The sequence below is a fragment of the Manis javanica genome, chromosome 11, assembly GCF_040802235.1.
Source record: "Manis javanica isolate MJ-LG chromosome 11, MJ_LKY, whole genome shotgun sequence".
Classification (NCBI taxonomy): Eukaryota; Metazoa; Chordata; class Mammalia; order Pholidota; family Manidae; genus Manis; species Manis javanica.
In genome coordinates, this window is record NC_133166.1 from 114,571,373 (window position 1) to 114,596,908 (window position 25,536).

The following is a 25,536-nucleotide window of genomic DNA, read 5'->3' on the forward strand; positions in this document are numbered from 1 at the left end:
ATTAATGGGCTAACTGCTCCCAGATAATAATACATGGACATTTTTCAAGGGACTCCTAGAGACTGTGCCCTAAGTGGTGGAAGTAACAAATGATGGTGATGTTAAGCAATTGACAAATATTTTGAAGACCTAATTTTCTGCTCATCACAGCGTTAACTGGTTGCAGGAAAGCCAAAAGAAATCCAAGACCTAACTTGACTCCTGCCCTTATGGAGACTGCGATCTATCTGGGAAGAGAAGACCAGCGTACCCAAGTCAATAAGGGACAAAGGGATAACTGCAATACACGCTGGGAGGTCTCGTGTGCACCACTGCAAGAGGGAGGGGCGCCCTGTGGGTGCAGGAGGTACTGGACTTGCCTGTGGGCAGGGTGCCCCGCAGTTAGCTGAAGTCCCTGAGTCACCTGGCCCATGTTGGATCATGCCCAACCTGAGGGGTCCAGGCTCTTCAGGCAGAGGCACCTGCCCAGGCATTGCCAGGGCACCTGCAAACCCTGCCTCCTGCCTAACAGGATAGAAAGGGGAGGGCATCTGGACTGTCTCCATGCAGGGGCAAAATGAGTAGCAGCCTGTAAGGTAAAGCCGCAAGCAAGGGGCTATAGGGAATGCGAGGAGGAGGAAGGTGTAGCCCGCATGACTGTACTGTGAGCTTCTGAGGGGCTGATTCTGAATCTTCCCATCTCTCTGTCCCAGCACCCACAGCAGGCTCAAGCCCAAAAGTGTTCAATTACTATATGAAACAAAACAATCTGGAGGAGGGACTATGACCCTCCCAACCCCACCACAAATGCTAGAATCCAAGGCAGAATTTGGGAAGTGCAGAAAGACCCAGGCAAAATACTCTGATGTCAAAAAAGGAGTGATATCATCTACTTGGGTGAGGGCCCTGCTAGTCTGTGAATCCCATAGGAGGAAACGGTGCCTGAAGTCACTGCTGGATTTCCGAACCCAGCGCAGGGTATGTGCTTTTTCACAAACAGGCAGGTGGGATTAGGAGGATGGGGAGGACAGGGGTCAGTTAAGTGTGTCTGTCTCCCTTTTAAGCGATTTGAAGGCAAGCTCCACAATTTATTCACCTCTGCATCCCTACAGCATTTTAGCACAAGGCCAGGCACAGACTAAAATACTTGATAATTTGATTTAAACTGATTTAAAGAGTGTGAGGGGAGTAGTGTGTTAGAAGTCGAGAAGAGAGTTTTAAGGAGGCCACTGGTCACCCCTGTCAGATGACCCAGGAGAACTGAGAAAATGGGAAATCCACTGGCTTTGGGATCAGGTGAGTGAGCGCAAGAGTGGTTAAAAGGCTGATACCAAACAGTGAGATGAGAGAAGGAGACAGTGGGAGGGAAGCAGAAAGAATGAATGCATTCCCTTAGGAGTTCGGTGGCAAAGGCAATATGGTGGGGGTGTGGCAGGATCATGGAAGGCTTTTTGTTTGTTTGGCTGCTTTGCTTCTGTTCTTTCCAAACAGAAGAGATCTAAGCAGGTCATTGCTGGATGAGGGGCAGCAACTGGAGAAGCATGGAGAGGCTTGGGAATGGAACCAGGGACATGCAGAGGAGAATCAGAAAGGGTGCTGGGCAGCCATGTGGAACCAGATGACATCAGCAAACACATCTCTATTGTGGGCTTACACAGCATGGATCGTGACATTCCTGGCCAGCCAGAGGTGGCCAGAGGTGGGGACAGAGTGAAAAGCGGGCGTTTCCCAAGGCTGAGCAGCCGTGGCAGAGAAACAGGAACAAGAGACTGTAGGGGGCGAGGAACCACGCCGCTGAGGGGCTGTGAGCCTTGCGGAGCATGGAGCCTGCAGGGTGGGCAGCAGGGAGAACAGGGAGGTGAGCAGCCAGGGAAAGGCGAGGCAAGCACCGGAGTTCGCTTCTGCTAAGGATGCAAAGGGTGCACCCTAAGGAGCAAGACTGGGGTTGAGGCGGGCCCAGAGGGGAGCCCAGTCTGAAAGGGCACCTCAGAGTGTGAGTTCTTGAACTCCCTGCAAATAGTTCCCTGCTGATGGCGTCAAGGATGAGCCCCTCCTTTGGGTTTTGGCCCTGTGGGCCCTGGGCGGGTAGCTCCCAGTGAGCGACAGATCGTCAGGCTTTCCTGTGGATGAGTCTGTCATTGGGGCTCCATCCACAGCTGCTTCCGGAGAGGTGGTAAGCTTTTGTTGGTTATCTCAGTACCACCTCTTAAACATGGCCTTACAGTCAGGGGTGCAGGTATGCAGAGGTCAACTGAAGAACCTCGAATAGTTGGGGCCCTGCAGTGTCATGGGGGGAGTATGACCTCTCTCTAGAAGTTCTGTTCCAGGAAGGCTAGGGGGAAGGAGGGAGAGAAGGCCCTCCTCTTTGCCATCTCTAGATAGCACGGGTGGGGGGGACTTGAAATCTCAGTGTCATCTTGGGTGCCTGGAAATGCACCTGTATTTGACAGGATACCCACAACATGAAGAACTGTCACCTGGCGGAAGCAACCTCTGGGGGCCGGGGGTGGATAGGAGAGGGTACAGAAGAGGGTTTGACAGGCGGGTGGCAAAAGTGTGGTCATGCCTTGCTGCTTCCCGCCTTTGCAAAGACTGACCCAAGGGACTTAGGGCTCCCTCGGTGTGTGAGGAGACTCATTCAAACACTCATCATAGAGACATAGTGTGTGCGCACCCCCACCCTCCCAACTCATCACAGCCACTCCAAATGGGGAAGGGCCAAGAAGGCCCTTGTTCCCCTCAACCAGAGGGCAAGGGCCAGCGACCCAGGCCTGGCTGAGTGCTCTGATGGATGGCTCCCTCTCAGCTCCCCCTTCTCTGGAGCCACAACTGTTCCTTCCTTTGTCCCTCTAATTCCTGAGCTCCCTGACTCAGCCTGGTTCCCCTGTTTCCCAGCAGTGGACAAAGCCCTTGTCAGTGGGTGGGGGTGGGGCCAATGAGGGAGTAACTGTGAGTTTCGGAACCAGAGCTCCAGTCCTTTCCTCATTTCAACCTTCAGGGTCCCTCAGTCTCCCTAGTTCAGAGGTCACCTCTAGGTGCCTCCCCATCTTGCCCTGATCTCCAAGGCCTGGCTGACGGGGGTGGGAACTAACCAGGACCTTCTTCCCAGCTGGACAAAGTCTGACACCTGGTGGCCAGGGTGTGGAATGGCTGGAAGGGGGGCCCTTTTCCAGTCTCCCCACAACTTCTCCAGAGCCAGGATGGCCCAGGTGAAAGGGGAGGTGATGAGAAGAGGTTTGGTCGGAGGGGACGGGGGGGTTGGGACAAGACAGAAGAGACGTCCAGGGCAGAAAAACCCAGACCTGGGGGAACACTGCCTTCTACCTGCTCCCACTCCCTAAGCCCGCCGAGACAGAGAACCTCAGGCAGGGAGCAGGGGGTGGTCTGGAAGGGTCCTGAGGGACTCAGAGAAGCTTCCTTAAAGAATTTTGGCCCACAGAGTAGGGAACGGGCCTAGGGTATGTGAGTAGGTGGCTGCTGGGGAGAGCGCTCACCTGTCCCCACCTTCCTACCTTTGGCTGACTTTCCCCACAAACCCTTTCATGACTGGGGGAGAGAGGGGGCTCCTAGGGCCCCTGTGCAGTGCTGAGGCCCCCCGTCCTGCACCTTGTCTGAACTACCCAGGTCTAATCCCCCTTCCCCTTGGAGTAGTCGGCAGTGGGCCTCAGCCCTCAGGAAGGTACTGGGCTCCTGTTGCAGCCCTTCTCTCTTTTTTCTCCTGGGATCCCCCAATACTTTGGCCTTGGCTGTGAAGCAAGATCCTTGAGTGTTCCTAGGCCAAGGTGTAAAGGTCACTCCTGCTAGTCCCATCATCGGCCTCTGGAGGTCAGGGCTGACACAGGAACCTATGCCGGATCTCAGGAAATTCCCAAAGGAGAGAGAATTTAGCTCCCAATTCAGACCTCTGGCCTGGCCCTCCAGCCTGAAGCCTGAACTGTGACAGGCCTGAGGGACAGCAGTTTTGGGGATAGGCCAGGAGGCTGCCTGAGTAGGAACAGGGGTTCCAGGAAGGAAGGCGATAGGGGTGGATAGCTTTGGGGGGTAAAGACAGAAAAGACGAGGATGGGGAGGTTAAGGTCTGGTCTGGCTGCCAGCATACCTTAGGGATCCAGGTGCCAAGTCAGGGAAGGATGCCTGTTGGGCAGTGATGGTTCCAACCAACTCCTTTGAGCTTTGGGTCTTGATCTTGGACCAGGAGAGAAGGGTGATGTGCCTGTGGAGGGTCCCTCAACTCCAGGCCAGAAGGCCAGCCCTAGGGTACCTGCACTTGAGCTAACTACCTGATTCTCCTTTTTGGGGCTGGGGGAGGCTGAAGGCCAAGGGAGACCTTTTTCAGGCTGGGTGGGAGAGGCTGGCAGGGCCTGGCCAGGCTGGGTGGGGGGCAGCTGGCAGGGATGGCACAGACAGCACCCACAGAGCAGGTCAGGGTGCCAGAGGGGAGAGGGAATCGGCTCAGGCAGCAGTAGGAGCTGCGGTGGCCACCCAGTGGCACACCCCATTTCACGCTCCCTGGGCAGTGGCAAGGCCCCACGGCTATCAGCTTTCAGGGGTGGGGCAGACCAGGAATGAGGAGGGGTCTGCCCCACCCCTGGCTGCCTGCTCCCTCGGGGTTCTGTGGGTTCAGGAGTTGGGTGCCACACACTTCTGGGAACCCCCTCTGGGGACAGGGTGGTCATTTCCACAGAGCCCGGCCACAGTCCCTCTACAGAGTGCCCAGTGCCTGACTAGAGCCCACGTCTAAGCTCTTCCCAGGCCTGGAGAGGGTCCTCCTGCTTCTCTGCAGTGCAGCAGAGCCCCTGCCTCCCTCAGTGTGGGCCCCACTTAGGCCACGAGGCGGATGGGGTGTTCGAGCAGTACCAGCCCAGGCGCTAAAGCAGAGGGAAGGGCCCTCCAGCTCTGTGCAGGGCGCCCGTGACCCTCACTCCTCCACTCAGCCCCCCTCAAGAAGCATATGGAGAGAGCCAGGAGGGGACCCTGAAGACGGGGCCTGCTCCCGCACCTGCTCCTCCCCTTTGGTGGGTCCACCCCCCAGGGGATTTTCCTCCCTCGTGCCCACCCTTCTCCTAATGCAGGGCACCCAGGCTCCAGAGCAGTGGGAGGGAGGCAGCCATTAGCCTCTGAGGAGGCACTTACTGCCCTGGAAGGAAGAACTGGATGGGATCTGGTGGGTGATTAGAGCTGGGCGGGTCCCTGCGCTGATTCCCAGACTCCCACTGACCAACTCTTCGCCTGCAGCCAAGAAGTTGGTGAGGGGGGAGGTGGGTGTAGGGGTGAGTCAGCCATGACAGGAGCCCAAGGGACAAAGGTCATGGGTGGAGAATTGAAAGACACTGTTTACAGCAGCCTGCCTCTTGCAGGAGGTCTTCTGAAAGCGCCAAGCCAGCCCTATGGTCCAACCCATCTCGGACCCACCCTTTCCCCCTCCTGTTAGGAATTTTATCCTTGTACTGACAACCTGTGTGTCCGGTCTGCCTGCCCCCTTAACCTATGAGCTTCTGAGAGACACACAGGGGCTGTGGTTTAACTGGGCCCCACAATGCCTGTGATTATTGGCACTTCCTACTTTTAGGAATCATTTTACATCTATTTTAGTTGAGTGAACATGTGGGAAAGTGCACACACAGAACAGCACTTGGCACAGTATGAGTGCCATATAAGAGTTAGGTTTATTGTTGGGGTTTTCTGCTCACACTCTCACATTAGTGCGAGACAGGGCAGATTTCACTAATGCAGAAGTGGGGATCCAAACGCACTCTGGCCCCCTGCTCAGGGCAGAAGCCTCCTGACTGGCAGGGCGGGCAGGGCTAGGCTGCGGGAGCCCGGGGGAGCCGACAGGGCAGACGCTTGCCTGGACTGGGAGTGGGCAGTGTCTGCGCGCCGGCTGTGGGAAAGGGGCTTTGCGACCCCACGGGCTTCTAGCCCTGTCTCCTGGGGCCGGTGGGGGTGGGGTGGGAGCAGGGAAGGGCACTGGATTGCCAGGCTCTCTTCGGACCTCCAGACCTGCCCCCCCACACTCTGAGGGCCAAGGGGCAGGAGTGGAAGGCTCCAGCTAGGCTCTGGGGACTTACAAACCGGCCACGGGGATTAGCGAGGCTGAAAGAACATTTGCCTAGGAAGAGAAAACGGGAAGTGAGAGGCTGAGGATAACGCTCTGTAAGTCCCCTGGGCCGCCCTGTAGATCCACGGCGGGAGGCGGGGGGCGCAGGAGGAGGGGCTGCAGTCTGGGGCGTCCTGACAGGTCCCCCCACCCCGGCCTCACCCCTTCAGCCCCGGGACACAGCTGCAGCAGCTGCCCCGCCCCCTGCCGGTGCGCCTGCCATTGGCTGGAGTCGGGCCCGCTGCACAGAGGCGGCCTACCATTGGCTCAGGCCTTTGCTGTTTGCGTGCTTGTGGGGGTGGGGGACAGTCGTCATTCCCTGGAACCCGCGGACTTCCTCTCTCCCTGTCTGGGTCATTCTGTCTGCCGGTCGCTGGCCCCAGGCTCGCTCTCTGGCCCGAGACCTCTCTCTCTCTCAGCAGCTGTCCCTCTCGTGCCCGCTGGCCTCTCTCTCTCTCCTTCCCCGCAGTCGCCTCCTTCTCCGCCTGCCTGGGTGGCCATCATGGGCAGGAAGCGGCTCATCACTGACTCCTACCCTGTAGTGAAGAGGAGGGAGGGCCCCGCTGGGCACAGCAAGGGGGAGCTGGCACCAGAGCTAGGTCTCTGAGGTGTGGGTGGGGGGGCGGGAGGAGTGGTCGCCAGGGGACAGAGGACGTGGGCAGTGGAAAGGGAAGTATGTCCTCTACTTCCTACACCGGGCTTGGCCGCGGACGGTAGAGGCGAAGGGGTGGGGAGGGTTGGGGGGCAGTGGGACAGCTGTGAGAGGAAGGGCAGGGGACCAGTCCTGCAGGACCAGCGTGTCGTTGCAGGGGAAGAAACCCAGCCCCTGAGCGTGAGCGTGGATGAAGCGGCGCTGGAGCTGCTGAGGCAGTTTGACCTGGCCTGGCAGTATGGGCCCTGCACAGGTGAGAACGCCGCAGCACACCCCGGAGCCTGCCCTGTCACCCACGTCTCCTGCGCAGTCTGAACCTGTGCCTGACCCTCTCAGGCACTGTCGCAGTGTCAAGATCCCAACACAACCTTCCACACACATCTCTAGCCTGGCCTTCTCGCTCTCTACGAGGCCCCAGCATCTTCTTCCCACCATGGCAGGGATCACACGGCTGCAGCGCTGGCATCGGGCAGAGCAGTTGGGCTTGGAGCCTCCCCCCGAAGTGCGTGAGGTGCTGCAGACTCACCCTGGAGATCCCCGCTTCCAGTGCAGGTCAGAGAAAGGCCACGGAGGGCTTTCACGGGAGCCAGGGCCTTCTCTAGGCACCACCAGCCTGCTGGCCTCTGGTAGGGGCTGCCCTGATCTGAGAAAGAAACGGTTGAAGATTTGGGGGTCCTTGCTGAGCAGGCAAGAAGGTTCTACAAGGTGCCTGGCTCAAGAGGGCAGAAGGTTGCTTTCACAATTCTTATCTTTAAGTTAATGGTGGGGAAGGGTGGACCCAAAACGCAAGGACTCTCTGTTCAGTACTGAGGGGTTGGCCAAAGTTTATAAGCCGTGGCGAAGAACTGGGGCCGGTGAAATCAGATCAAATTAACTGGCCCTCTCTGGTTCCTCCTTCCTACCTGTCCTTGTACACACAGCCTCTGGCATTTCTATCCTCTTTGAGGCTCCACTGAAGACCTCCTGCTGGCTACCCAAGAACCTTAGCACACAAGAACCAGTTGCCGCTGTTCAGCTCACCTTTGCCTTGGAGAACCTTTGGCAGGAAGGAGTCTCACAGGGAAGGAAAGGCTGGATCCGACCTCTCCGCAGCACAGCCCCCCATCTAACCAGCAGGCTGCTGGAGCCCCCTCTGAGAGCTGACACAGCTCAAGTCCAGTATGTCCTACATTCAGAGTGACAAGGACCTGGCCATGACCCTTCCGATGCCTCCCAGACCAAACCACTTCAGTCCTGGGGACGAAGTGGCAAACTAGGCACAGCCTTAGGCAAAGCCAGACTCAGGCAAATGATCTCAGAAGCAAAGATGCACTCCCCACCTAAGGCTGGGCATCTGAGGGCAGAACTGGCTAAGCTCACGGGGCAAGGGGTTCACTAATGCTCATCAATAAAGAACACTGAGCCTGGAAGCCTGAACTCCAGCCCCTTAATGTGGCCCTGCTTGGGCTGGCAGCACCCATAAAGTTTATAGGTGGGAGAGAGCCAGCACCTTGCTTTCCTGCAAGCTGCACGCGGCTCTTCTGCTGCCTAAGCCTAGACCTGGGAGGGAGGAAAGACCTCAAGAGACCCTGGCACAAGTCCTCACAAAAGCTGAGCAACCTTTGATGCCCCCTGGTGGTGCAGAGGGAAACTACTCTTTAGTCACCTTAACTGACCAGCCAGGGAAAACATGCCAGACTGCCACCCAGCCTGCCCAGTGTTGTCCACTTCACAAAAATGGCTCCTCTCTCAGAGGAGGATCCAGGGCCCCACAGCTCATAAGGTTCAGGCAGACCTACACATTCCCAGCAAGCACCTCTGCTTCCCGCATGGAGTCCACCTGGACCCAAAGCAGGGTTGGGGGATCATTCCACTCACAGCACCTGCTCAGAGATGGTGGGGAACTGGACAGTGCTGGGGTGGAGGAGAACCAGCCGAGCCAAAAACACTGCTTAGGGGACCCTGGGACGGTGAGCCACAGAGAGGGAATTAGTACTCCTTATGTGGTGTTGCCTTCAGTTGATGTATCAGCCTTCCATCCTGGGGCACAGAGAAACATCACTATTGACTCCTTGGAAAAAGGCCTAGAGAGCTGTTGAGCACTGACCATGCCTCAAATACATGAAATGTATTATCTCTAAACTTCCCAAAAAACCCATTAAGGTAGATGATACAGGGAAGGAACTGAAGACTTCAAAGGTTGTGCAAAGTTGCCCAGAAGCACCAGCAGGTACTTGGTGGCACAGAGACCAGGGGCCATGAGCATCAGGTTCTTCCCACCTCTACCATGACCCTGGCTGTCTGCTGAGCACCTGCTATGTGCCAGGCTCTAGAGGTCCTCTTGGGTGTTCTTACTGGTGAGGAGATGGAGGGAGACAAACTTGTAAATATGTCAAGTGGTGGTCAGTGTAGAATTGGGGTTAGAAGTCAGAGAATGCCAGGGGTGCTAGAGGAGCTGGTCAGAGAATGCTCTGCGACAGGTTGGCATTTGAGCAGAGACCTGCAAGAAGGATGGGAGTGGGGCTTGCACCTACAAGAGTGCTCCAGACGGAAGGAAGCAAGCACACACTCCCCCACGCAGGAGTGTTCCCAGCCCAGTCAGGGAACACGGAGGCCAGCGTGGCCAGGGCAGAGGGAGTGAGAGAAGCATGGTGGGAGATGAAGCCAGCGAGGTAGCAGGTTGGTCCCATAGGGCCTTGCAGGCCAGGATAAGGAGTGTGGAGTTTATTCTGAGTGACAGAGGAAGACACTGGTGGGTTCTAAATCAATAAATGACATAATCAAACTTCGTTTTGAAAACATTACTGGCTATTGATGGCGAATGGGTTATGGGGCTGAGGAGAGAAGAGGCAGGCAAACCACTCAGGAGGCTCTGGGGGTCGGGCTTACGACACCGATGGTGATTTGGACCAGGGTGGGGAGATGAGGGTGGGGAGAAGCAGCCAGATTCTTTCTATATTTTGATGGGAGAGCTGACCAACAGGACGTGGTGATTGAGGTTTGAGAGAGAGAGAGAAGCCAAGGGTAACTCCAAAGATTTTGGCTTGAGCGACTGGAAGGACAGTTTCCATTGCTAAGATGGGGAAGACTGGGAAGGGTAGGATAGGGTGGGAATGAACGGTCTGGGTTTGAAGTCTGTGACACCCAAGGGGAGACGGGGAGTAGGTAGTGGATATGCAAGTCTGGAACTCTTGGGACAGCTCGGGGTTTGAGATGTAAAGTTGGACATCTTTTAGATGGCACTGAAAGCTGTGAGGATAAGAGTACCTGAGTGCGTGCAGAGACAAGAAGTGGTCCAAGGATACCCCTGGGGCTTCCGTGCTTAGAGGCAAGGGAGAAGACGGCAGGCAGCAAAGGAGACTAAGGAGAGGCATGACTGGAGGAAAATCAGAATGGGTAGGATTTGGAGGCCTGGGCAGAAGGTGTTTCAAGGTCTCAGACGCTTCTGGGAGGCCAGTAAAGTGAAGCCTGAGAACAGCGCACTGGGCTTGGCAAGGTGGAGGTCCCTGGAGGCGGGTGGTTCCGTGGAGCGGGGCGGAGGAGCCCCCGGAGTGGGCTCAGAGGGAGGGTAGGGCACGTGCGCATGGGGCAGCCTGTCCTTTCAGGGACTTTGTACTATGAAGGGAACACAGAGAGAGAGCAGTAACCAGAAGGGATGTGGGATCCAGAGAGGGTTTTCCTTTGCTGTCTTGTCTCGGGTTTTGTTTCAGGTACAGTAATGATGCAGCATGATCACACAGTGGGGAGGGACACTGGTGTTGCGTGTGAGTGAGGTCTTTGTGAAGGTAAGAAGGGCCAGCACTAGTACACAGCAAAAGGGTGGCCTCAGATGGAAGCATCCACTGCGACAGGAGGGGAAGCACGGGGTTGTGGGAGTAGGTGCAGGTAGGGGGCTGCAGCGTGAGTGGCAACGGTGGAGGATCAGCTGTTTGCTGAGAGCCTGGCATGGCTGGGAGGAATCTGATGTTTACGAAGTGCCCTTGGGCCCTCTGTGGTGCTGAACTCAGCACCTCCATTGTCATCTAGTTGATTTCTCAGGAAGTCTCACTAGGTAAGTGTTATCCCCCATTCACAGGTAAGGAAACTGAGCCTGCGAGGAAAGGCAACTCGCTTGGTCAGTGAACACCGAGGCCCACCTCACACCTAGGTCTGCCTTCCCACTGTGGCACCCTGTACCTGTGCCCCCTGCTTCTCTGCCGCAAACCTGCATGCTAGGTGCTGAGGATGGTGTTGAAGAGATTAAGACCTACCCATGTGGAAAGTTAAAAAGAACACTGTAATACAAGGGGCACCTCAGGGCAGTGGAGTTGTGTAGACACAGTTCTCAGGAAGGAGGGAGCAGCACCATGTGTTAAAGGGCCCCTCACCGCAGGGGCCCTGAGCGCAGGGAGGCCACCCCCATTGCACTGGTCCCCTGCACCAGCTCCTTCTCCATCCGGGTCCGTGCTCTGCACGCCCTTCCACTGCATTCCGAATGCAGACTCCTCACTGTGGCTGGGGGCTGGCCCAAGATACCTCCATTCTGAATATTCTTAGTAGTTGTATATTTTGTCTTAAAAACCTTTGGCTAATTTAGCATTCTGCTCCATGATATGTCTGGAGTAGTTTTATGTCTGCAGCATAAAAATGGATAAAGTTACCAAGCAGAACGAATGCTGCAGGAAGATGCACCACGTGTGGCCTCTCAACTCCAACAGGCCCCCGACCCCTACCCTGCCCAAGCTGGGCAGCACGGCAGAAAGCGCCACACATGCTTAGCAGAAGGAAATGGGAGTCAGTGGCCCTTGAGGGATGAATAAGGGCCCAGGCAGAGAAAAAAAGTATCGTAGGCTCGTTCAGGGACTGAGCTCAGCAAAGGCGACACGGAGAGGCAGACACTCAGGGTAGAAGTGTGCAGACCGCCATAGTTGCTGCATGAAAACCGGCGTGATAAAAAGCTAGCATTTCAATGCGTACTACATAACCAGCACTGTTTTAAGTGCCCGTTATCCTCACTGCAACCCTAGAAATAATTATAAACTTTTTATAAAGTGACTCTGAAATGGAAATTCTGACACAGCAAGGCTAAGAACTTGCCCAGGGTCACACAGCATGTCAGTATCTGGAACAGGATTGATGTCTGCACTCATATCATGCAGGGTAATGCTAGTGAGGTGGACTGGGACCAAAAACAGATTCTTTGGCCTGAGACAAAGGAGCCTGGACTTATCTATGGTGGTGACAGCACATGAAGGTCTTTCAGCAGGAGAGAGACGGGATAAAAATAATCATTCTGGACCATCATTTGACCAGGTCTGGAAGAAACACTAGACAGGGAAGTAGCTGCAGGCAAGACCGCCAAGTGGGATGATATTAAATATTTAAGACATGGTGCTGAGACCCTGGATTAGAGAACAGAACACAAAGGACAAAGAGCTACAAGAGATATTGCAAAGGAAGTTGAAAAGACTTGTGTTTGGGAAGAGAAGAATGGGGAGGAGGCATCAAATTTGACTCAGGTTTTGAGCTTGGGTAGGTGACAATGCTAATGCTATGAGCAGGAAAATGGAGACTGGTAGGAGAGACAGGCTTGATTTCACGCATGTTTAGTTTGAGATGATGATAGGACACCCAAATGGCATAGATGTTTCTAGTGAGCAGTGGTAACCTGGAAGTCAAGTCCGGCAGAAGGTCGGGGGAGAGTATGGTGTCCAGAACAATCTGCACAGGACAGACACTTGAGCCCATGAGCATGGATGATTCTCTGAGAGAGACAGGCCTGGCCACAAAGGCAGGATCAAGGATGGCACTGGAGGAAATGCTCTCTAGAAGAAGGTGGATGACCAGGAAACAAGATGGGAGCACGTCGGAGTGGCAGGAGAGTCCAGGTAGAGCAGGGTTCAGTAGGGTCCCGAGATGTCACAGGAGGGAGGGCCTGGCGTGACGCTCAAGATGTCAAGGAAGCTATCTAGGAGGATCTGGAAAGGCGACAGGCTGACTCACCCCAATTCCATCTCCCTATTTCCTGTTTCCCTCTGTCCCCGTTTTTCAGCTTTCTGGCATCCCCAGCTGTCAGTAACTCCCGGTGCCACACCCACTGATGAGGGCCACGCTGACTCACTCTTTATTGACTCAGATGTGGCAACATTTATCCACCTTCAAACTCAGACACTCACTAGTAGCATGAAGGTTTGAGGAGATAATTTACCAAGAAACTCAAACAAGAGAAAGTAACAGGTTTCTGAATTACTCTTGAAGTAGATTGAAGCTACAGCAGTGCCAGCTTTAGGCGGATTTGGGTTAACACCACCTCTAGGACTTAGGGGATGCTCAACATGATTGCTAGTTTTCTCTGCAGCTAGGTTTCTAGTTTATCCACATGAGCCCTCACCTAGGAAACAATAACTCTGTGCTAGTCATGGAAGATGCAAATGATCAGAACCCCAGATCTAGAGCTCTAAGAGCTTACTGCGGTAGGGAAGAGAGGCAGTGAAGAGGTGCAAGTGAATTCCAAACACTGTCACAAGACCGGTGTGAACGTGACACTGAGAACTCAGACTTCCTGTAGTTGGGTATTTAAGGATGAGAAGGGGTTTCCACAAAGTGGACAAGGTTCCAGATCCTTCTTGAGCCCTGCTTTGTCTCTGGAAGGAAAAGGCCTTTCTTAGAAATCTCTTCTGGGGTCAATGCCTGCATCCCCTAACCAAGAGGTTCTGATGGCTCCTAGTCCTGCAAGGACTTGCATATTGTTTTTCTGTGCAGCCTTCCCTAAAAAGAGCTAAGGATTTCTCCTCTGCCCCTGTGTTAACCTGTTTATAGTGTATTGCAGCAGGTCACACTGCTACAGTCATAGAGTTCATTGCCTCCGCTGCTAGGATGTTTTATCCCTGGCATGTGTACCTAGCACAGGGTCAGCTACCCTAGTAAGCACTCAGAGCTGACAGAACCTTCCCACTACATTCACACCTGCTGTTTAGTCTGCTGGTCCTTCTAGCCTGTGAGATCATCTATGTCCAGTTGTGAAGGCCAGTCTAAACTCCAGTGAAATCTGGTCTATAAGTCACTTTTCCTGAGGGTTATGTGGCCTTGATGACAGGAGCCATCTTTGCCTAGAGCCTTCTCAGCAAGGAAGGCATCAAAGCAGCCAACTTCAGAAGTGGATTCCTTTACATATTCTGCTTTGAAGCCTGTGCCTGCACTGGGCCAGCCTGCCAAATGCTCATCTGAGGGCCACTCAGATGCAGAGCAGAGGCAAGCATCGTATCTAGGGTGCAAAGGGGTCCTTGGGTACAACTCCAACAACACCAATTTGGCATTATTTATCAAAATTACAAATGTACATATACCTTTCAGCTCATACTTAGAATTTTATCTTATAGATACACTTATGTGTAATATAACATTTTTATTATAGCATTATTATTTATTATACATTTAACAGTAACATTGTTTTAGCACTGTTGTAATAGCAAAGATGACAAGCAGCCTAAATGTCTATTGATAAGGCACTATAAAGCAAGTTATAGCACATGACGGAGACTACACTGCAGAAAAGTTCCAGGAAATGCCTTATGTATTGGAATAGAAAAGGATCTCTAAAATATACAGCTAAGTGGGAAAAAAAAGATTTACAGAACAGTGTGCATAATATGCTACAATTTGGGCAAAGGTGTGTGTGTATTTGCTTGTATTATGCATACAGTGAAGGACACCCAGTAAGCTGATACAATTAGTTGCCTTTGAGAGGAAGGTAACTTGGTGGCTTGGAAATAAGAATAAGGGGAAATTTTTCACTGAATAGTACTTCTGAATTTTGAACTATGTAACTATATTACCTATTTAATCAATCAATCAATCAATAGGAAAATGTTGATGTATTTTACAAATACTAAAAAGAATAGAGCAATCCTATGGGGGAAAGGTTTACTGGGTCATGTACTGTACTGGCTTTGTGCAGGGGTCGGGTCTCCTGATACTACACCCTTCTTACTACATTCCAGCAGGAGAGAAAGGTTTCCTACCTGTCCCTATGGTAGGGTCCTGGCAGGGGGAAGATCCAGGACTGGCTCTCTAGAAGGCCCGTTTCTTCTTTTACTTGATCTCTGCCAGGCACCTGGCATTGCCCTACCCGGGACAGGAGTCAACTTGTCATGGCGACAGGTTTCACAAGCGTCCAAGCACGACGAGTCCAGTGTAAGTCCAACCGGTCCATTCCCTATTCACTTAACAAGTGCATTTGGGGCCCTTGTTAGTGTGAGTACTATGTGGAATATACACCTTGGAGAGTTCTTGAAGAGTTCTCAGTCTATCCTTAAATATATGATAAGAGGCCCAACCTCACTCAAAATAAGATTGGCAAAAGCTAAAAAACTTGGGTAGAAAAGCTAAAGATCTGTTGGCCAGGGTTGGGGGAAACAGGTGGGAGCACAAGGTGGGTAGCCTCTACAGAGGAGATTTGGTAGTACTAATAAGACAACATAACATTTGCCCTTTGAACCAGCAATCCCAACTCTAGGATCTTACCCCAGAGACTCACTTCCACAAATATATAACAACATATTCACAAACTTATTCGCTGTGGCATTATTTTTAATCATAGAATATTGGAAACAACCTAAGTTCCTTTCCATGGAGACTGATTATATAAACCTACCAATGCAATACCATGTAGCTATAAAAAGAAAGAGGCAGATTTCAGCTAGCTGATACATGGAGTGATTTCCAGGAAATATTGTTAAATACATAGCATGCTACCTTAGTGTAAGAAGGAAGGGGAAATAAGATATATATTTGAAAAACAAAACATAGGAAGAGGAAAGGATCTTTCCAGGCCTCTTTTCTTGGTCTGTAAAAGGCCAATTTCAACCTGTGTCTTCATATCATTTTCCTTCTGTACATGTCTATATCCAGATTTCCTCCTCGGTCATCATGGCAGGATCTACTCTAGTGACTTTATCTTGACTTCCTACCTCTGGATAGACTCCATCTCCAGATACAGTCACATTCTGAGGCTCTGAGGGTTAGGATTTCAACATATGAATTTGGGGGGGGATATAATTCAGCCCATAATCAAGTCTGTCTTGTTGCTATTTATTTTCTATTTGTCTCATATTCTTTTGTTCCTCAGTTCTTCTTTTCCTGCCTTTTTTCAGGAATGGAATTAATATTGAATTTCATTTTATAAGTCAATATTCAGTATTTTATAGTAAATAAAAGTTATTTCCTTTTTAGTTATACCTCTTTTTTTTATGGTTGCTCTAGAAATTACAATATGCATCACTATTTTATCACAGTCTAACTGAACTTCTTCACATTTCACAAACATAAGAACCTTACAATAATACAAATTTATTCCCCAATCTCTGTGCTATTGTATTTTATTCCGGTATATCATAAACTGTATCTTTTAATAATATTACTTTTGCTATAAACAGACAATTGTCTGTCTTATGGAAATTAAGAGAAGAAGAAAGCCATTCTTTTATAGTTAGCCAAATATTTATCATTTCTTTAGATCTTAATTCCTTCCTACAGATAGATCTGAGTTCCCAGATTTCCTTTCAGCCTGAATAATTTTCTTCAGCACTTCTAATAGTGCAGGTCAGCTGGCAACGAATCTCTCATCTTTTTTTCCTAAATGTCTTTATTTCTCCTTCATTCTGACAGGCATTTTCATTGGCTACAGACTTCTAGGTTGAAACTCACCTTTTGTCAGCACTTGAAAGTTGTCATCCCATTGTCTTCTAGCCTCCACTTTTTCACACCATTGTTCCTCTACATATAATGTGTCTTTTTTCACTAGCTGCTCTCAAAATATCTTCTTAACCTTTGGTTTTCAGCAGTTTGGGGATAAGGTACCTCGTTTAGGTGTGATTTTTTTGTGCTCATTCTGTTTGTGATTTGCCAAACTTTTGGAATCTGTAAGTGAATGTTTCTCATCAAATTTCAGAAATTTTTTTGACCGTTATCTCTCCAAGTATTTTTTTTTTGTCCCAGTCTCTGTCTCCTCTCCTGGAACTCCAGAAACATACATTAGACTGCGTGATATCATTCCACAGATCGCTGAGGCACTGTTGGTTTATATTCAATATTTTTATCTCTGATGTTCGGATGAGATCATTTCTAGGACCCGTCCTTAAGTTCATGCTCTTTACTTCCGCTAAGCCTTCTCCAATCTTCAGGTAAGCCCATACAATGGATTTTCCCATCTATTTGGTTCTTGGTTTACAGTTTCAATTATTCTGCCTAGATTCCCCATTAAGACCACCATATTTTCCTTTAAGTTCTTAATCATATTTATAATAATTGCTTCAAAGCCCTTGTACACTAATTCCAACATCTGCATCATCTCAGGGTATGTTTCCACTGACTTTTTTCTTGGTCGTGGGTCATATTTTCCTTGAATGACTAATGATTGTTTATTATATGCTAGACATTGTCTAGGAAATACTGTCTTCCTTTAAAGAATGCGGAGTTTTGTTCTGGCAGACAATTCACTTCTGGCAGTTCTCCATGAGCATTTTGAGACTTGGTTTTAGGAATTATTAGGCCCGGTCTAGAGTGGCCTTTGCTCTTGGGAAGGGGTTAGCAACCAGCTGACCCTTGTAAGGAGACAGACAGTAAATTATTCTCAGCTTTTCCGACCATATGATCTCTGTCACAACTACTGAGCTCTGCCACTGCAGTACGAAGTCAGCCACAGACAACATGTTGACAAATAGGTAGGCATGGCTGTATCTGGCCCACAGTGGGCAAGATTTGGGTAGGCAATAATTTGCCGACCCCTGCTCTAGGATGTGGTCCTTAATCCTAAGGCATGGCCTTTCTAGTGTCTCAGGCCAATCAATACCCAAAGTATTAATGAACGTATTTCACTCTGGCTAGGCCAGAGTGCAAGTTCTCCCAGCACTGTATGGTCTCTTGTACGGCCTTTCCAACCCAACTCCATGGCAGCGACTCTCTGCCAGCTCTCACCCTGCACATAGCCCAGTCTGCAGCTAAGGACCTACAGAGAACCCACATATGGATTTCTTGGCATCCCCCAAGACCCAGCACAGCTCCCACCTTTCTGATACCCTGCCCTGTAATTTCCAGCTGCTTCCACTCTGATTGCTGCCTTATCAACTCAGCAGAACTGTTAAGGTCTGCTTGGGCCCCACCTTAAGTGTTCTCCTTCTCACAGTATTCACAGTCCTGCTTATTGTTTAAAGCCTACTAATAGTTGCCCTATATATTTTACCCAGGTTTATAATGGGAAGGCTCTGGCATGGTCAGAAATAGAAGTCCTAGAACTCAATGATTAAAATTTTTTTCTTTTCATTCTCTGTCCTTTTAAAAGGTCTAGAAGCAATAAAACCTTAGTAGCAATGTGCACACTTAGAACCTAGACCTTAGTTTCTAAATATCTTGCTCCACGTAAAGAAACTAGAGCTCTCTGGGCAAATGGCTGATTCCACGTTTGGGATGGGGAAACCCCAGGTGCAACTGGAATGCTACATTGTGCTGGAAAGCAGTGAAGTGCTCAAAGACTGGTAATGTGACACAAGGACTGGAGCCAGCTTGAAGCCGCTCTCGCTGGCCAAATATAGGAAAATTCGAGCTTCTAAAAGAATAATGATGGTGATGGCTTATAACACACTGAACTAAAATACTTTAAAAATTAATCTACAGTGGTGCTAAAAAAAGACAAGGGAAAATTCTTCTTGACTGAAGAATAGCAGCTTGTTACATTAAGTGCACAGTAAGTACAGAAGGAATTATATAATTTTAAAAAACGGGATGAAATAAATAGTTTAGGCAAATATCATTACTTGATATGAAACCAACAATGAACAGACTGCTGGAGACAGGATACCCTCACACAGCCTCAGTTTACCACCCAGTAGATTACTTATGACTGAGAAGAGAGATGGGTTCCCTGACAATGGAGAGATCTTAGCCAAGTATTCAAACTCAGCATCAACACTAACGGGATAAGCAACATTAAATGACCAAAGTAATGAAACAGAACATATCACTTCCACAGTATTCTTGCAAAAAGGTTTAACATGAATCTAATTATGAGGAAATATTTAAACAAATCCAAATTGAAGGACATTCTAAAGGACAACTAACTTGGATTCTTCAAAGGTGTCAATGTCATGAGAAAGTAAAAGGCAGAGCTGTTTAGACTAAAGAATCAAGGGACATGACAACCCAATGCAGTCTGATCCCTGACTGGAGCCTGAATCAAATATTTTTAAAAGCTGTAATGGAAAATCTAGGGATATTTGGAGAAATGTAATTATGGCCAGTAGTCTAGATGATAATATTGCATCATTGTGAAATTTTGTGGTTGCTATGTAAATAGTTTGGTGTTTCCTCAGAGAGTTAAACACAGACTTACCATATGACCCAGCAATTCCACTTCTAGGTACATACCCACAAGAATGGAAAGCTGGGACTCAAACAGATGAACAGCTTGTACACCATTGTTCATAGCAGCATTATTCACAGTAGCCGAAAAGTGGAAACAAGCCGAGGGTCCATCAATAGATAGATGGCTAAACAAAATGTGGAATATTACTCAGCCTTAAAGAGGACTGAAATGCTGATACATGCTGCAACACGGATGAATCTTGAAGAAAGACATTAGGCAAAGTGAAACAGGCTAGACACCAAAAGACAAATACTGTATGATTCCATCCTATGGGAGGTCAAAAAATAGACAGGAAGTAGAAGAGAGATTCCCAGGGGGACGGGATGTTTAATGGGTGCGGAGTTTCTATTCATAATGATGAAGTTCTGTAAATGGATAGTGGCGATGGCTACATAACATTGTGAATATATATAGTGCCATAGTTGTACACTTAAAATGATTAAAATAGTAAATTTTATGTTATATATATGTTTTACCACAATCTTTTAAAAAGGACATTGTGCTTATGTGAAGTAGTGTCCTTATGATTAGGAGATATGGGCCAAAATATTTAGAGGTGAAGTAACTTAATGCCTGCAACTTATTTTCAATGGGTCGAGAAAAAAGAAAGAAATGTGGCAAAAGCCTAACAATGGGTGAATCTAGACACAATATATGCGTCCATTGTATTAGTCTTTCAACATTTCTGTAGGTCTGAAATTTTTCAAATAAAAAGAAGGTGCTCAATAGATATTTAAAAATGAATAAGTGAATGGGCGCAGGGACCCTCCTAGACAGAGAACAGCATGAGCAAAGGTGAAGAGGTAGGAAAAGTGTTTTCAAGGAACAGTCAGTAGTCTAATTTGATTTGAGTGAAAGGTGCAAACTTAGAACATTCAGGGGGACAAAGCCAGAAAAGTGAGCTGGTGCCAGAGTGGGAAAGGTCCTGAGCCAAAGGGCAGAGTCTGCCTGGTGCTTGGCAGGCCATGGGGAGCCACGGAAGGCTCCAAACATGGGAGTGAGAGTGACAGCTATGGAGGGATGCAATACTTTAAGAGTAATCCAGTCATGATGCTGCAGACAGACTGAAGGGCTTGACCAGCTAGGAGGCTGTTATGGTAGCCTTGGCCTGGGAGCAGGGACTCGGGCTGGGTGGAGGAAGTGGGAATAAAAGGCAACCGTTTTGTGAAGGCTATCAGAATTTGGTAACTGATGAAATGTGGAAAGTAAGGTCTATACCTAGGAGTTGGAGAATAGAAGAAATGGGAAAGTTAGCAGGAGAGGCTGGTTTGCAGCCCAAGACTCAAGAGAGAGGAACTGTAAGAAAAAGGAATGGATTTAGTTGTATCCCAGCCACCCTGTCAAATGCACAGGCCCACAGGCAAACAGCAGTCCAGCTGGAGCAGGATTCTCTTTCCAAAGATAGCTTCAGCCTCACCTGCTCCACAACCGTCCTAGGGGTCAGCAGGCCCTTGAAGCGAACTGGCACCTAACAGTCCTGCTCTGATAGCATCTCTTCAACCTGGTGCCTTCGCACTTAGCCTGGATACAGCCTCTTCCTGACCCAACCTTCTCTCTTATCTGAGTCCTTTTTCCTTTGTAAGAGGAGAGGAACCAGATATCTGCCCTGGAGCATCAGATCCCACAGTGTGCAGGCCAAGATGGCTCCTCAGTAGCTCAGGTGTAGGTGGGCCAGGGATGGAGGGAGAGGAAAGAGATGAAACAGTAGGGCTAAGGTGGACAGAGGCTGCACAGGGTGGTGGGTGGGGCAGCCAGGGCCTCCTGCTGCAGATGCGGCTGCTGGGGGACAATGTTCCCATACTCTAGGAAGCCCCACCTGCCCTGTGGATACCCAGCAGTACTGCGGTGGGGGATCTCTGCTTACCAGCTTGAGCAACCCATTGACCCCTAAATAACTCCACCTGCTGCCCCCAAACTCCTTCTTCTTTCCTGACACTCAGCTCCCTCCCCCAGTTTCCCATTTCTGTGTAGAAGAGCTTGAGGTTGGCAGGAATGTAGATATTCTGATGAGGCAAAATCAGCCTAGCACAGGGACTTTTGGTATGCTAAGACAATGAGACCGTAGACAGGGATGGAGGGGGCACCTGGCAGAGGCGCCAGTAAGGTGGAAGCTATGGAGAAGGTTTCCTGAGTCCTTCATCAGACGAGAGCCGGCCTGCTAAACCAAGAGATGAACAACACAACAGCGTGTGCCGCCTTGGGGAACAGGCAGCTACTGTCCTGGGCACACCTGCCCAGCCCCAAGCCTTCTCAGGCCACATGAAGATAGGTTCTATGTGTACTGCATATAATTAGCTCTGTCTCCAGGGGCATCCTCCTTCACCCAACCTGTTACCCACCCCCACAATTAGGTCTGCCTTGAGTTAAGCCAACTGGTGGGGTCTTGCTCTAGTCTGGGCTTGTTCCATGTGCCCTTCCCTGCCAGAGACACCCTCACCTCTACCCCTGAGGCTCACAGAGCTGCCACAAGAGATGCCAATGGGGTGGGGTGTGGCATGACTACCTAGGCTAGGGAATCCCACCAGACAAACTTTTCCAATCTGCCTTTCTACCCAGTAAGACAAGAGCCTTCATATTCTTGGTCCTCTAGCTCAAATACAGAATTCCCTAAGGTGTCCCAGCTCTCCAGAGGGGCTTCCCAAGAGCGGACAAACCTGGCAGAGTGAGAGGAGGAGTACCTGCTGCCATGGGAACAAGTCACTATCTAATGAGGGCATGAGAATGAGACACTCTGGTTAAATACATCCAAAGACCAAGAGAAGCTGGGCTGGGCTAGAAAATTGAGGAAAATGGGCAGGAAATTCTGACTGAAATGGGAAGAAGGGAGTCTTGGTCTAACTTCAGGTTAGCCTAGAACACAGAGCTGTGGCCTCACCAGTAGGCAGATGGCACCCCTTCAGTGATAACAGAGGCAATGAAAGATCACTGGTCTCAGGGCCATGATTTTGCCCTTTGACCTATAACCTAAAAAGTCAGATCCTCAGATGGAAAAGTGAAAGTCACAAAATAAAACTTGCCATCTTTTATAAATCATAAAGGCTCAGCTCGGCCCAGATGTGGGCTGACGTAGGCCTCCACGGCAGGCACTGAGCTGCAGTCACTCCTCTGAAGCACCAGGTCTGGAGTTATTAAGGCTTCACGTGGCACTTCACTACACAGGAATCCTGGCATATCCGGCAAGCACTTACCCGCAGCCGGTGGAGTGGGAACAAATGGGAGAGGCGGGACAGCCAGGCTCCAGGGTGAACGCACAGGCTGCTAGGAGGGTGGCTCACCTTGGGTTGTGTCTTCAGGAAAAGGATCATTTGTGGCGCCCAGAAGTCCGGCACTATCCCGCATCTAGGGACAAAACAGGAAGTCAGTTGTGCCGCATTCCTCTTTGGTTGTGTCCACTTAACCTCCGCACCCCCCCCACCCCCCGGCTTGCTCGCTCTAAGGATGACTGCACCCACTCTGAGCAACACAGCGCCCCAGGGGGATGTCTGAACAGGACTTAGGAGGCTTTGCCCGCTCCTCAAGCCATTCTCTGCTTTGCCCTGCTCGAGCAGCACCTCCCTCCCAGGTCCTAACACTGGCAGCTGCTCTGAGTGGTCTGCCTCAGCCGCTGGCGCAGGTTCGACCCAAGGCAGAACTGGAGGAAGGTCAGGAAGTCTAAAGATGGCACTCTGTTCCTTCACAGCAGCTGCAGGACTTGGCAATCTGTGGGCCCGGTGGACAGTTTCCCACTCCCAGGTTGTCAAAGATGGGAGAGAAATGTCTCTGGGGAAGAGTGGGCCATAGAAAAAGAAAAGCCAAGACAGACACAGTGCCACAGAGCCAGACGAGCCTCCATCACGGGCCCCCAAGACTGCTTCACGATCCTGTGTTGCGGTTTCCTCCGCTTGTGGTTGGTCGGCACCACCTTTCCAGGGAAGGAGGCTCATCAACCCTCCTGCCCATTCACTGGGATCGTGCTCACTTTGCTCCCAGTTGGCTGATACTGCACTAAATATCCCAGCAGTTCGGCCCTTGCCCCATACTCATCTGCCTACTCACATTCTTCCCCTAGAAGACAGGCTGTAAGAGGGCATGGGAGAGCCTAATAAAAAGGCCTCAGACATTTTTATTAAGAGACCATATCTCATCTCAGCTCCCCTCTGCAGGAAGCTCATAGCCCATTCATTCACTCTCATTTACTGTGTGCCATCCATGTGCCAAACTGGGAATAAAATATTGGCCAAAGCTCAGTCCTTGCCAACTGGGAGCCACCACCTGGTGAGTGCTGCAGACATTTCTCCCTCCTGCCTCAGGGCTGATACTCAGGAGGGTGCCCGTAGTATCTTTCCCTACTTCTTGGCATATCCGCGTTCCACATCCTCCATGGCCTGGCTCAGATGCTGTCTTCGTGATGCTCTCAACCGCAGTGAGCAGTGGTGTCTTCGCTCTGAATGCTCACAGCACGGTTTCCTGTACCTCCCTCATGACACGTCACTTCCTACTTGTGTTATGTGCTTTGTATGCATGGTTGATCTTCTCCACAAGACTCCATTTCTTGAGGGTAAAGGTCATCCTACACATCACGGTATCCTTCAGAGTACACACTACCATGTGCTAACAGGTGCTCAAAGAATACTCATGGGATACGGCTTCCACATGAAGATGACTGAAGGCTTGTTTGTGAAGCTACCGGGAGTTGCCAGATTTGAAAAATAATACATTTCTATCGCTAATTTAGAACTCCTTGTTAGGATTTTTCCAATTAACACAAAGCTTGAACTCAGTGCAGGTAGCGTAGGATTCTTATGGATTCCTCATAACTGTATCTAGTCTAATTTAAATGTTATGTTATAGAAATGATTCAATATTCAGCTGTTTCTGCATCACAACATGTAAGTGCTCACATACTCTGTGAATTTTAAGGACGGGAAAGTATCTTCTACACTACGTGGTGTTGGGTTTGCACCGCCCCCCCAGAGGCCGTGTGGTAAAGATATAATAACCCAGGCTACAGCTGAAGGGAGGGGAACCAGCCTTGGGCGAGAAGACCCGGGCTTTCCCATCAGAATCAGTCTATAAAACTATCCTGCCTAGGAGAATGGATTTGTCCGGAAATAGAGGAAGTGACTCCAAAAATTAGGAAAATGTCTCATAGTGGCTAAGGAATGTTTCTAAAACTATCAGAAATGATGGCTGGGACTTGGGAATAGCACTAATTTATCTCATTAAATCTTCAAACACCTGAGGTGGCACTATCACTAACCCGTTTTGCAAGTGGGGAAATTGAGGCTCCAGAGATGTAATAACTTTGCCCAAAGCCGCACACCCAAGTTTCTCTGACTTTCGACCCTGAGCTGAGATCCTTGCTCAAACCATCAGCCCCCTTTCCTTCTCTCGCAGTTGCTGAGCAGTGAGGCTGACGGTCCCACGTCCGCCACGAGGGGCCGCAGGGACTGACAGAGAGGGAAACGGGCTCAGGGAGGAACTTACCCCGGGTCACACAGAGCCAGGGCTGCTGTGTAACCGGATCGCCGCGTGCGCTACGATTCCAGCTCAAGCCCCCCTGAAGCCCAAAGGGGGGGAGCCCGGGTCCCGGATCCTTCAGAGAAAGGCTGAGGCGGATCCCCCCCCCCCGGGCGCGCTCATTGCCCTGCCCGGCGCTACCTCCACGTACACCTGCGGCGCCAACCACCCCACGGGTGCCGCGCCCCGCCCGCGCCCCGGGAGTACCTGTCGGCGGCGCAGGCCCTCGGCTCGGGGTGACAAGGCGCTGAAGTGGAGCAAGCGAGGCCCAGCGGGCCAGAGCCGGACACCGGCCTCGCCACCTCGGGCCTCCCCGACCCCTTTGCCTCACAGCGCTGAGGGCCCAGGAGCGCGCGGACGCCGAGAAGAATTTGGGGGCGCTGCTGGTCCGGGAGGCAGAGCCGCCCAGCCTCCTCCCCTCGGGCCCCGTACTTTGCCCCCTTAACCGTCTACAGACCCCTTCCTAGTGTCTGTCAGAGCACCTGAAGGGGTAGCAAGAGCTTCGCGCTGTACGGAGTCTAGCTCAGGCGAGGTTTCCATGGAAACTAGAGGAGGCTCTTTGCGCCTGCGCGGGTGCGATATGCACTCTGGGAAGTGTGGTTTTCGGGCTATTACCTTGAGGCCAGAGGAATGGACGCAAGATGGCGCGCGAGCGTCGCTGCGGGTTTGGAGCCGTCTGTTGCCCGGCCTCTGGGCGCCCTTTCCGGGCGCTGTTGGTGCTGGAGCGGCCGCGGAGGCCTGAAGTGTAGCTTCCCTAGGCAGTCGCTGCTCGGGGATGCAGGGTGAAAAGACGGGGGCGCGGTCTCTTCGGCGTGTTCGGTTTTGCTGTTTGAAAACGTGTTCTGACGAGCGGCCTCCCTAGCTCGTGGCCGGTCCAAACCCGGGCCAAGCCGGGCCCGACGGAGGGAGAACCTAGGGAAGGTGGGAGCTGGC

At 50.9% G+C, this 25,536-nt stretch overlaps 1 protein-coding gene and 2 long non-coding RNA genes across 4 annotated transcripts; 1 reads left to right on the top strand and 2 right to left on the bottom strand.

The window, feature by feature from the left end:
- Positions 1–2,880: 2,880 nt before the first annotated feature.
- Positions 2,881–6,474, bottom strand: LOC140844583 (uncharacterized). The gene is made up of 2 exons (XR_012123126.1): positions 6,337–6,474; positions 2,881–6,088 (listed from the first exon to the last, which is right to left on the bottom strand). It is a non-coding gene; the product is annotated as an uncharacterized lncRNA (long non-coding RNA).
- Positions 6,385–8,137, top strand: POLD4 (DNA polymerase delta 4, accessory subunit). Of its 2 annotated transcripts, none has more exons than XM_073217490.1 (4): positions 6,385–6,675; positions 6,886–6,981; positions 7,116–7,280; positions 7,649–8,137. In XM_073217490.1, exons 1-4 carry the CDS (start codon positions 6,579–6,581, stop codon positions 7,906–7,908), a joined length of 618 nt encoding a protein of 205 aa, XP_073073591.1. In that variant the 5' UTR covers positions 6,385–6,578; the 3' UTR covers positions 7,909–8,137. The 2 variants fall into 2 exon arrangements, with proteins under 2 accessions (XP_073073591.1, XP_073073592.1); XM_073217491.1 differs by having other exon boundaries at positions 7,169–7,280; positions 7,649–7,888.
- LOC118967858 (uncharacterized) lies at positions 7,254–25,189 on the bottom strand. The gene is made up of 3 exons (XR_005055147.2): positions 24,811–25,189; positions 22,380–22,443; positions 7,254–7,371 (listed from the first exon to the last, which is right to left on the bottom strand). It is a non-coding gene; the product is annotated as an uncharacterized lncRNA (long non-coding RNA).
- Between the last annotated feature and the right edge of the window lie 347 nt (positions 25,190–25,536).